This window comes from Colobus angolensis, unplaced genomic scaffold, assembly GCF_000951035.1.
Source record: "Colobus angolensis palliatus isolate OR3802 unplaced genomic scaffold, Cang.pa_1.0 Scaffold353, whole genome shotgun sequence".
NCBI classification, from domain to species: Eukaryota; Metazoa; Chordata; class Mammalia; order Primates; family Cercopithecidae; genus Colobus; species Colobus angolensis.
This window is the reverse complement of record NW_012116855.1, coordinates 1,351,599-1,364,299: the sequence shown is the minus strand read 5'-3', so window position 1 is coordinate 1,364,299 and position 12,701 is coordinate 1,351,599. Positions and strand designations below refer to the sequence as shown.

General features: G+C 34.2%; 1 protein-coding gene across 3 annotated transcripts in view; it reads left to right on the top strand.

Annotated features, from left to right (window-relative positions):
* Positions 1 to 12,701, top strand: part of ALCAM (activated leukocyte cell adhesion molecule) — a 215,790-nt gene that overhangs the window by 145,765 nt on the left and 57,324 nt on the right. For all 3 annotated transcript variants that reach the window (XM_011952958.1, XM_011952957.1, XM_011952956.1), the window contains exon 2: positions 12,406 to 12,506. In XM_011952958.1, the coding sequence (XP_011808348.1) occupies positions 12,406 to 12,506 (101 nt within the window). The remainder of the gene's footprint in view (positions 1 to 12,405; positions 12,507 to 12,701) is intronic.

The window sequence follows — 12,701 nt, the reverse complement described above, 5'->3', positions numbered from 1 at the left end:
TGTAACAAACCTGCACGTTATGCACATGTACCCTAGAACTTAAAGTATAATAAAAAAAAAAAAAAAAAATGTTAGTTCATTTTCTTTCTAGTCCTTCTAACCTATTTTTTTAAATATTTGTCTAAATATGGAAAACATTTTAATACTTTCCAAACAATATTCTTGAATTATCCACAATATAAAATGAAATAAGGAAATGGAATAATTTTTTGTATATCCAATAGCGATGAGAATTGGACTTGAGCTGAGAATTCATTTTGAGCTCTAGCTCCATCAAGTACTGGCTTTGTGATATCGGCTTATTCTCTTGACTTTGCAGGCAGAACAGTTTCTTATTAGTGAAATGAAGGATAATAATATATGTTCACCATACAGATTTCTTTGCTTATCATATAGGACTTTTGTGAAGCCTAAATGCAAAAATGTACAATGTATATAAAAGAATGTTGCAAACTATAAAACATCATAAAAACATTCAGTATTATTACCAATTGCTTTAATGTATTTCTAGGTCTATTTAATCTTTTATTGTATAAATGTAACCTATACAACATGAGCTTTTGATATGCATATGCCTTGTGAAATGATGGCTACAATTAAGCAAATCAGCATATCCCTCTCCTCACTAGTTATCATTTTTTGTGTGTGATGAGAGTACCTGAAATCCACTGTCTTAGAAAATGTTTAGTATACAATACAGTATTATTAACCACAGTCATCATGCTGTACTTTACATTTCTAGACTTGTGTGTCTTATACAATTGTAACTTTGCAGGCTTTGACCACCATCTCCCCATTTGCCTCATCTTCCCACCCCTGGTAATCACCATCCACTCTCTGTTTTTGTGTATTTTCCTTTTCTACATTCCACATGTCAGTATGATTATGTAGCATTTGTCTTTCTTTGGCTTATTTCAATTAGCATAATGTTCTCCAGGTTCCCTTTTTGTCACAAATAGCAGGGTCTCCTTTGTAGAGGCTGAGCAATATTTTATTGTGTTTATATCTATATAGACAATTTCTTTATCCATTCATCCATAAATGGGCACTTTGGATGTGTTCATATCTTGGCTATTGTGAATAATGCTGCAGCGAACAGGGGAGTACAGGCATCTCTTTCAGTGTTGATTCCTTTCTTTTAGGCATATACCCAGAGTGGGATTGCTGGAATATATGGTAGTTCTATTTTAACGTTTTGAGGAATCTTCACACTGTTTTTCCTAATTGCTGTATCAATTTACATTGCCACCAAGAGTGTACAAGGATTTCCTTTTCTCCACACGCTCACCAATACTTGGTATCTCTTGTTTTTTCAATAAGAGCCATCTTAACAGGCATGAGATGATATATCATTGTGATTTTGATTTACATTTCCCCAACGATGAGTGATGTTGAGCACCTTTTCATATACCTATTGGCTACTCATATGTCTTCTTTGGAAAAATGTCTATTTAGGTCATGTGCCTGTTTTTTTATCTGCTTCTCTGTGGGTTTTGTTTTGTTTGCTACTAAGTTGTATGAATTCCTTACATACTTTGGATATTAACCCTTTATCAGGTATATGGTTTGCAAATATGTTCTCCCTATTCGCATGCTGATTTTTTATTTTGCTGGCTGTTTACTCTGCTGTGTAGAAGCTTTTTAGTCTAATATACTCCTATCTGCATATTTTAATCTTGTTGCCTGTGCTTTTGGTCTCTTGTCCAAAAAAATTATTGCCAAGTCTAATGTCAAAGAGCCTTTCCCCTATGCATTCTTCAAAGAGTTTTATGGTTTGTCTTATATTTAAGTCTTTAATCAATGTTAAGCTCATTTTTTGTATATTTTTTATTTTTATTTTAACTAACCCCTTACTAAATTAAGGTGAGATTTTTTTCACCACATCCATACTGAAATCTTTTACTTTCTGGAATTTCATAGTCTACTAATGTCAGTGGGTCTATATGGTTATGATCTGCCTAATTTCCCCCAGATGTTAGGAAACTCTGAAAAGCAGATGTCAAAATGGATTTAACATACAAAGAATGTATTAGGAAAAACACTTATGTGAGAAAAAATGAGGAGGAAGATGGTGAGGTGGGGTGAGGGGTGGAGAATAAGCATACCGCAGAGTAAAGATGGTCCCAAGTGAAAGAGAGAGGACAGGAAGGTTGGGTGGAAGCGTTCTAGACTGTCATGCAGTCTGAGGAAGGTTCATCAGGGAATCAGGGTATCCGTGATCTATAGTCAGCCCTCAGAGGAGTCTCTGGTATCCAAGAAACTTGCCTGTCTTAATATACTTGTTGCATTCAGTTACTAGCTGGGAACAGCTGGTAAAATTGTAACCTTAGCACAAATCTGGTAATAGACAGAATGCAGCAGTTGGGTAAGTTATGTTTCCAGCAGTTGAGGATCTATGAGGAACATTTTCGTGTCCACTCGACTTCACAGAGACTTTTTTCTCTTAAATAATAAACAAAATAGATGAACTACTTATTTAATAATGTTTAACTAAGGATGTGAAGAGGAGAAGCAGAGACAGGTAAGATGGGATGCAAATATTACCAAGTGTGGGAAGGCAACTGAATGTAGGCACATTCTCAGAAGAGGGGTTCATGTCAGGGTTTAGTAACACTGTCCACATGTTCAGGTTCCTGTGCAATCAGTCTATAGGTGCCATTGGCCTGCTGTAAGAACTTGTTTTCCTTATCCAGTGCTTTTGTTTATGTTTTGCCACCTTGTTCATGATAGCTAGTCTTCCAAAAATTCTTCTGGGATGTTCATTTAACTATTTCCTAAATTGCGGAATAAATATGAGACATTAAAAAATTACATGGCCTCTGGGATATAAAATGAAGTTTTCAAAGAGTTAAAATCTTTAGAAGTACTGGAAAATTTCAAAACTGGAGGCACCTTCAGATGCAGATTTCATACCCTTAGAAATGATAAAACTACCTTTCAATACAGCTTCCTATATTTCTCATCTCTACTCGCTGCCTTCCTAAATTATCTTGTTCTTTTTCCCATCTTTCCTCCCACTCTTCAATTAAGAAGAATGACTGTCAGGAAAAATGGAACACATGAAAAGTTATTGTTAAAATATTAATAGATGTCAGTATGACTCTCTAAGTTCATGCATTCCAGAGTTACCCCACTGGGCTACCATTGTGGGCAAGCTACAATGGGCGTGACTCTCCATTCTCACTCAGTCCTTGAGGTGACACACCATCTCTTCAGGCAGAAAGATGATTTTATCTTCAGATATCAGATTATGCTGATTGCCCAACTGTATGCGACTATTTGTTTTATTTTTAATTTCCCCTTTCCTGTGCTTTTAGTCTCTTTCAAAAATGTATCTTGGACAAACATTCCATCTCTCCTTTCTCCTCAAAGCTAGAAAACTAGATCTTATAGTAAGCTGACTTCAGTTCTTAAAGAAAGGACAAAATGCCATAGAAAGCCATAATTTTCTTCCTATGACCTTAACTTATATTGCAACCCCTCCAGGGAGCTGTCAATTAAAAGCATGGAATTTACACAAATCTAAGTCTCGGAAATCAGCCAGCAAGCTGCACCAAATATGTGGAAAAACCTATTAAATAGCTTTTTAACCTTTATTACTTACCATGTTTGATTGTACAAATCTATATCCTCAGGAGACATAGGCAATGCTAATTGTGATTCATGTGAAGAAAAGAGCAAAAAGTATTTCAACTGATATCAACATTTTTCAGTATGAGGTTAGATACTTAATGTGGAATATACCAGAAACTAGAATACTGGACAAGATCACTCAACCAATTCAGAAGCAGAAATCTACTACTCTGCTCATTTAGTAGCCCTAGCAATTCACTTTTTTATCCCTGGTAATTCACTACCTCAATTATAACACATTTTCTAAGTCAGTAATTCTAATACTATTGACTATTACTTTAAAAGCTAAAGCGATACAGTTCATGTAAGTTATTATTAATAGATGCTTTCTGTGAAAACGATGATCTTATTGGCTAAAAGTCTTTGTGATGTATTTTTTCTAAAACATTTTGAGGAATATTACAGCAATTAGAAATTTTTTGTTTTGGAGTTTGGGAGTGTTATCAAAGACAGCTTTGATTTTCTCAAATCAAGAGATCTTTTTGTTGTCATGACATTAAACTATTTGCAGAAAACAAATTTAATAATGTCACAATAACTGTGAGTTCTTTCTGAAGACAGACTTCATTCTAAACTCCCAAACTTTCCATTACTTCAGATGATTTAATTAAGATCCTTTGGAAAGCATTATGCCTGCCTTTCTGTTGATAATGTTTTTACGCATGCAGTACACTCTTCTTCTTGCTAAAATCATTGAATTGTATTCACAATTTCAATACAACTTATGTGGTAAAATGCACAGGAAAGTGTAATGTTTCTCCATTTCAGTAGAACTGATACTCTGAAACAGTTAGACTTTCAGGCTCAAAAAAATGTACAGAGCAATAGAATCTAAGTGTATTCATCTTTCCTTTGCATTAGTTAACCTGAATTAATATAACTAGTATTTCAAATATAAGTTTCTACATCTCCAGTTAAGCTAGTTCCCAAATGAAATCAACAGGATCAGAATCCAGACTAAACTGAAGAAAATTTAGTTCCTTAGCAAGAACTAAATTGAGAAAATGAATAAGGGGAGAGGGGAGCAGAAGGAAAATCATACTTTGCTGGCTATTTTTATTGTATTGACTAATTATCTGAGTGAAAGACTCTCCTTATATGAGCACCTTAAAGAGTTAGCCTCAAATCCTGATTAGAAGTATGATAGTAGGAAATAGTCAACTTTAGGAGCTTCAATTAACATAAATTATTAATTACATACATGTTTTTGAGCAAAATATGTAGTATAAAGAAAAACATGCTTAAACATTTCTCCTGTTTAGTCCTCTTTACTATGAAAATCTACTTTAAAACAAAATAGAGACAATTGTTCTTTCTACGTAGAAAATCTAGATTTTTTGGTTCATTGCAATCTTTCTGCCCATCCTCCACAAAGCACCCCCTTCCCACGCACTCAGAGCATGAAGTAGTTTTAAATGTTTTTATTTAAGTTCGTCAGCACTTAAGGGACTGTGCCTTAGCATGTTGGCATAGACCCCATAGCCTAGCCAAAAATACTCATCATTTAGGAATGATGACTTGGTAACACAGGGGTTTCATTGTGGTCAAGTATGTGGAATCTCAGTCTCCTGCTCAGAACAAAGAATGCGAGGATCATTGCCAAGGAAACCCTAAAGCCCAGTGCTTTTAGTGGCATTTCAAATGTAAGTCTAGATCTGTGTACTTTTTTCCATCTATATTATATTCCATTAAAATGTTTTTTAAAGCAAAAATAGCTTTTGGGAGGACAATTGTAAGAGGGGACAATTTTGGGGGAACATTAATCTCAAATCACCACAGTGCTCCCCTCTCACTACCCTATAGCTGTATTCCCTAAAATTTCAAAGAATAGTATAGTAGATGCCTTAAAGTTCATTCCTGGATCTCGAGTTAAGAAATGCTGATGAGTGCAGTAGAATCTGCACATATTCTGATTTAAAATTCATGAGGCAACTCAAAAAATGAAAATAAGGTTCACAACTTCAATCAATTCTGTTGCTTTTTGATCATTTCTAAATAAGTTTTTTGCTTATAATTTTAAAATGGCCCCAAAAGGAATTCAAATGCTAGTGTTGATGATGAAAGTAGAGAGAAAATAGAGATCTAACATTTTATTGCATTTTATTAGAGAAATTTTATGTGCACTTATGAATTTGGGAAAACTGCCAGTCTTAGGGCATGTTCCTTATGAAGATCAAAGATCTACTCTGTAGGAATTGTTATAATAAAAATTGAGTTCGCCCTAAGAGAGAAAACCAAGCGTCACTCAGTGCCTCTCACGCACTGTGCTATTGAGGTAGTTCCTGTCTTCCCATCTATAGAAACCTCAATTCAGTAATGGGGTCGTATGAAATTTCCTCCAAGAAGCTTTTACCAATATCCTCAATCTCATTGCTGGGATTCCTTTCTATACAGTCCCACAGCATTTAGTTTACCAACCAAAAACATCACACTAATTTCATCTTGTTTCTTAAGGAAAAGGCCTCGGTGTTTTACTTATACATTTTCTTCGCAAAGCACACCTAAAACTTACCCTGTAGCAGGTGTCCAGTAAATATTTGATGCATGATTGAATGATTGGATGATTTTTGAGATAGGCCTTAAAGGAAACATAGGAATCTGAACAGAGTGGATGGGACCAAGGAGCCATAAAAATTAGGTAGAGATGGGGTAAAGCCTAAACTAATTGGGAGAAACTGTGACTCATCCAGCCTCATAGATCACTTCGTACTTGAAGAATAACAAACTATCAGACTAAGGTAAATTAAGAAGGAAATTTTCTGCACAGCAATGTAAATATCGATAATGAATTTTTAAAATGTTATTGTTTGTGTAATTCTTTCTATGACCTATGGATTATTACATTGGCTTATAGTTTAATAAAAAGGTAAATATTTAGAGCATTATATTGTATCAAACTTGGAAGTAAAATAGAGTACCTATCTTAAAACATAATTCTGGGTACTACTAGTAGTTTATAATTTAGTAACATGGGCATTTTCGCCCTGAAGATTATTCCACAGTGGCCCAAGTGGTGGGGGGAAGAGGAAGGAATAATTCTATTTGTCTTATTTGTAGGCCTTACTCAATTATGTCTACATTATAATGTATAACACTTGAGAAAGGCAATGCAGAAAATGAATTTTGAACAAACATATTCCTACTTCAGATGCAGCAGACCCAAAATGGCCTCCAACTACCCCCATTTGTTGAAGGAAAGTTAACAAAGAAAAAGAAAGGAGAAAAAGCCCTTCTTTCTGTTTCACAAAATGAAATTAGATTTCATCAGGTAACTTTTCTCACTCAGCATCCCTTCCAAATTACTTGGCAGTTATAGCCCCTTGTATCTCACACACGCACATGCACAAATGCACACACAGATACACTTACTTTATATATCTTGTGACCTTGATGATAATCTTAAACTCTTATTTATACAATAAAATATGGGAGAAGTTGAGAGAAGAGATAACTCTGTGTGACTGAATCATAAAAATCTCAGGTTTGAAAAAATATCTTTTTCACTCTATCAGTAGAACTATGATATTTTATCGGATTAAATACAATATATGTGAAATGCATGGTTTAGAAAGTACAGTATACATATATATACAGTATGTATAATTTATACTTGATTGTGATACAGGAAATAAACTTGCTAACACAAAATATCTTTGTCGTTTTTGTAAAGAGATTGGGAATCCACTTCCTGAAGTCAGGAATTAATCCCTCATTGTGGCTTAGTGTGTTTCTGTGAGGCAAACAAATTTGATAATAACCAGATACTATCATGTACCATTTCTGCCTCTATCCCTTCACGTGTATTCAGTGATTATTTAGTACTACGCTAAGATTCTCTTTTTCTGAAAGTTCCTTTATTGGAAACCCAGTTTAATCACATGTGAGAAACCAGTGGCTGAAGGTTTAAACCAGTGATTCTCAACTGCATAAGGTTTGGTGGGCAATTTTGCCTCCCATTGGATATTTGTCATGCCTGGAGACTTTTTGGCTGTCATAACTAGGGGAAGAGTGGTGCTGTTATCTAATGGGTAGAGGCAAGGCTACTACTAAACATCCTGTAATATATACAGCACAGCACTCTCACAGTAAAGACTTATTTGGTCTAGTGACCAGGTTGAGAAACACCGCTATAAACTAGTGTGACAAAATATTTACATTTCCTTTAGAGTTGTACATATCCTAATTCATTAGTGAAACAAATAGAAGCATTAGCATGTCTATCTGTCAAAATTAGTAAAAAAAAAATGAAAGTAATTTCTAAGGATAAACTTCTTATTTCTGTCTACTTCCTCAGTGATAGTTCATTTGTTCAAATAAGTCTCTGTAAAATTTTTGTGAAACTGGCATTTAGTTCTTATAAGTTCTGAGTCCATTGTAATTGCAGTTAACCCCTTTATGACACTTAGCAGAGCTAGAGCTCAAATTTTCTTTTAAGGATGATGATGCTATTAATGTATTGGTGCAATAAATAATAATTAACCATGCTAAATTACAGCATGTGAAAATAGACTGTCTAATTATCATTCCATTTTCTATATTATTTGATGTTCTTCTGCTTGAAATGTGGTAGCAGATTCTGAATTTTAATCGACCCCAATTCAAATGTCTATCTGTCAGGAATGCAAAGAGAATGATTCCTCTGAATCTGGCAATTAGTTTTATGGAAAAAAGCATTTGTCACCAAAATGGCCAAAATTACATTTTTATTATTTCAATTAGAAATAAAATGTTTAGCTAACTTCAAAACATTACCAGAGTCTGCTTTCAATGCCTCTTTTAAATAATTTTCTATACAAAACATATTACTGTAACTAGCTTATATGTTATGGTCACGTGCCTGAGATTCTATATATCAGAATTACTTCATTAAGAGATTTTTCTTTTCCTGTTCTCACCGCATTGAATTTCCATTAGTACTTCTATGTAACCTTTCTAATTCTATTGTTCTTTACCTTTGGTTAATAACCTTCTATTTAAAAATGCTTAAATAATTACACACTGCTTCTCAAGTATGACACATTTTATGTCTTATTGTATGTTGACATTTTAATAGCTACAGTAATAGTAAGTCATAAAAATGTCTTAAATTTATAGAACACATTTAATACAGAAAGTTCTAGTCCAATTTAAAGTTTCTTTTGACCTGTGCTTGTATACATAGCTATAACACATACTGAACACACTTATGCTCTCACACATTGGTTTACACTTGACATTTAGCCTCTTTGAAGAAGGACGTCACAGGCATTCTATATTTCCAGTAGTGCCCGATAATCTCTAGGCTACAAAACCATGAATAATTTAACTAATAAATATTACAGGGTGAAAATTGCAAGGGAATTCTAGTAAGCTAAACTCAATTTTTAGACTTGGCAATTCAAAGATAAAAAGCTCTTTCTTCTATGAAAAGTGTAAACAGAATCATTTGAGTTGACAGGTACTTTGGGTCTCGCTGACACTTCGTCTCAAAGATTAAGACATTGCTAAAAATTAGGACATAATTTATCACCAAATCACAATGGTCTTTGTAGCGACTTTATCTCTAGGGGGCACAAGATCTTAGCTCTCCCACAGATGCACGCCTTCAGTGCTTCTATCAGATGAACTTGGGAGTTAGTATACTCTTACAAGAAGAGAGAAGTTGATTATTATAGCAGACTTGAAAACTTATTCTAAAATAAGCACCATTATGGCTCCTAACATGCAGCCCAACTTACTGCCGCTCATTCTGCCCTAGGCCCGTGAAAGGAAGGTACTTATGTCTATAATTGTTGGGTTTTTACTTACTGCCCTCTGTCCAGTGTGGTACCTTATTTCTTTGTATTTGTTCTGCTCTTCAGAGTTCTTTCCTGTCTGAGGATTTGTATTTGTATTTGAAGCTGTCATTAAAAGATGCCATTCATGAATTTCTGATACTTGAAATATTTACTTTATGGTCATCACAAGTGAGGAAAGAGACATTTCATGGTATCATTTGCAAATGAGGGAGCACAGATAACTTTTAATTTCTCTTTAAAGGGAAGGGAGAATATTCTCTCTTGTCATTCTATTCATGAATTCCCATAAAATGTGTTTGCTGTTTGTTTCTCAAGACAGAGATTGCCACCCAAAATCAATATCCAAGTTCTCTACACATCCAAGATAGGATATGAAGGGCTTTAGAGTATGTGGCAGAAATGAGAATTCTCAAAATTCCGATGTTGTCAACTGCTCTCTGATTTTCCAACATGTTAATTTGATAACCAAAATGGAAAGAACTCCAGAGTCATTTTAGTAGGTGTCCATCAGATGCTAGGCATTGTTTTTGGAGATACAAAGCTTAAAAATACACAATCTCTTTCCTGTTCTGATTGTGCTTTCATCATACCAATACACTATGTACTTGAAATTCATACAGCTTTAAGACTCATTATAAAATATGATGTATATGTAGCACATTAAAGTTCTGTAGGGAAGAGAAAAGAAAAATGGTCTGTGAGAAAGGGCAAAGCATTAAATTCTTGGAAAAAGAATTTTCTCATTTCCCTTTACCTGGCAAAGGATTCACTTCATTGGTACCTAAGCTCTGTAAACTGTTTTCACTCCTTGGCCAATCATGAAAGCACTGTTAGTTGCCAAAGGAAGGCATGATTTCCAATAATAGGAGACAATTACAGGTGCATGCCTTGACACAAATTAAGGTATAGGGATAGATCCTCTCAAAATTATTACATATTCAAATGACTTGTTATAAGCTGATGAAGAAACAAAATATGAAATTACAAAATGGTTTCTCTGGCTTTGCAGACCTCTACCTGTGAAGTGTATGAACAAGTCTTAATACACACAGCAGAAATTCCACATCTAAGAGCCAAATATCACAGAGAACAAGTAATGTAATGTGCAATAAAGCAATTTCCTGAATGTTATTAGTCTGCATGTCTGCAGCTACATGTCTAAACCTCCATTATTTTTATTTTAACAAAGTTGAATAAAAAAATTATTCATTTACAGTCTTATGCTTGGTTTGATGTTAAAAGGGATTATAATTGCAGTATGGAGAACACAAAACAATTTTTAAATTGAGATAAAGTTTTACTATGAGACTGAACATATGATAAGCAATTTGAAGTAAACCTCATGTTTCAAATAGTAAGTGAAAATGCTTTCTCGCTTTGGGTATTTTGTATTCTGTGTCTTAACAATGTTAAGAATGCTGAAAACCAGTTGTTATGTTGCATCTTTACATGAAGTCTGTGTTCTTTGTTATGTTTTTGTCCACTGGTGCAAAATTCTTCACCTTAAATGAAATTTTGGTATACGTGGTGATTGATAGATAGCAATCGAAAGATGGTATCCTCCCAGTCCTGTTTCTTCAGAAAGTCAGAAGATGGTTTTATTTATGTGTTGCAGATTGCTGTCGCTTTGCATTTTAGCACCACCTGGTGGACAAAATATCGTTTGTTTTTTTTTTTCTCTACTGTTTAAAATAGCCCCTTCACACTCTATACTCAATTATGATACACCTTAATAGACATTCAGCTGTGAAAGTTCTAAATTTTAAAGATTGTTGTAAGTAAAATAAGGTTAAAAAAATTGAAATGTTTCCCAAATACTATTGCCAATTTAAATGCCTGAGTTTTTTAACCCTCATAAATATATCCAGATTTGAATAGTACTTTTCATTCATATGCAAAAATTGCTTCTTTCCACATTTTAATTACTTATTATTTATATTTTTCTTAATATAGAATTAAATCAGATGAAGAAGTTTTCTGTATGTACAAAATTGTGGTTTAAATTATATTGTCTTCCAAAAATTTACATAATCACTTTGTAAATAGCACTTTATGAAGAATGTTCACACTATAAATTCTTACTATGCTAATATTTTGTACAAAATTAAAATTAGTATTTTAATTTATACTACTACAGAATAATCCATTTTCCCCTTATAAATAAAATTCAGTTGTGGTCTTATGTGTATTAATTCTCAGATTTTAATAGTTTTTTGAATTTTACAGAAGAAAAATTTGATAATATCTTCAAATGAAAAACACAAATATAGTTAAAGCTAGTTTTGAGAATTGTAATCGTGTTAGTCTTTGTATAGTCCCACATTTCTATAAAATATGGTGGAAATTATTTCTATGAAATACAGTGAAGAAGATAATTCATCTGCAGATTCCACTATGTTCCTTTGGAATGTACCACTTATCTGTTCTCTGGTAAAATTGGAGATCTACAAATTTTGATTGTGTAATATTCAAGGATTCAAAGATTCAATAGCTAAATAGAAAGGTGGTAATTTTTTTTTTTTTTTGAGATGGAGTCTCGCTCTGTGGCCCAGGCTGGAGTGCAGTGGCCGGATCTCAGCTCACTACAAGCTCCGCCTCCGGGGTTCACGCCATTCTCCTGCCTCAGCCTCCCGAGTAGCTGGGACTACAGGCGCCCGCCACCTCCACCGGCTAGTTTTTTGTATTTTTTAGTAGAGACAGCGTTTCACCGTGTTAGCCAGGATGGTCTCGATCTCCTGACCTCGTGATCCGCCCGTCTCGGCCTCCCAAAGTGCTGAGATTACAGACTTGAGCCACCGCGCCCGGCCGAAAGGTGGCAATTTTTAAATGGAAAATATATTCCAGTCTCATACCTTTTGTATACCATTTAAAATAAAACTATAGCAGATGACAACCTTCATCGACATGCATCTTGAAGTTATTTGTCATTTCAAGAAAACATTTAAAATTTTGTTCTCTCTCTCTTTCTCTCTTCTTTTCTCCCCCCCCCCCAAAGGTCTTGGATGGTACACTGTAAATTCAGCATATGGAGATACCATTATCATGCCTTGCCGACTTGATGTACCTCAGAATCTCATGTTTGGCAAATGGAAATATGTAAGTGTGACCTACCTGGGACTTGGTTAATTGCCCTTGTTCTTTTAAGTAAAATTCTTTCTATGAGTAACCGTGAATTTCAAATTAACCTGAATGCAATATTGAACTGTGAGTACCAATGTAGGAAGGTAAAATTAATGTGTGGAATATGGCAAAAAATAATTCCTGTCTTACATAACAAATGATATTTTAAAA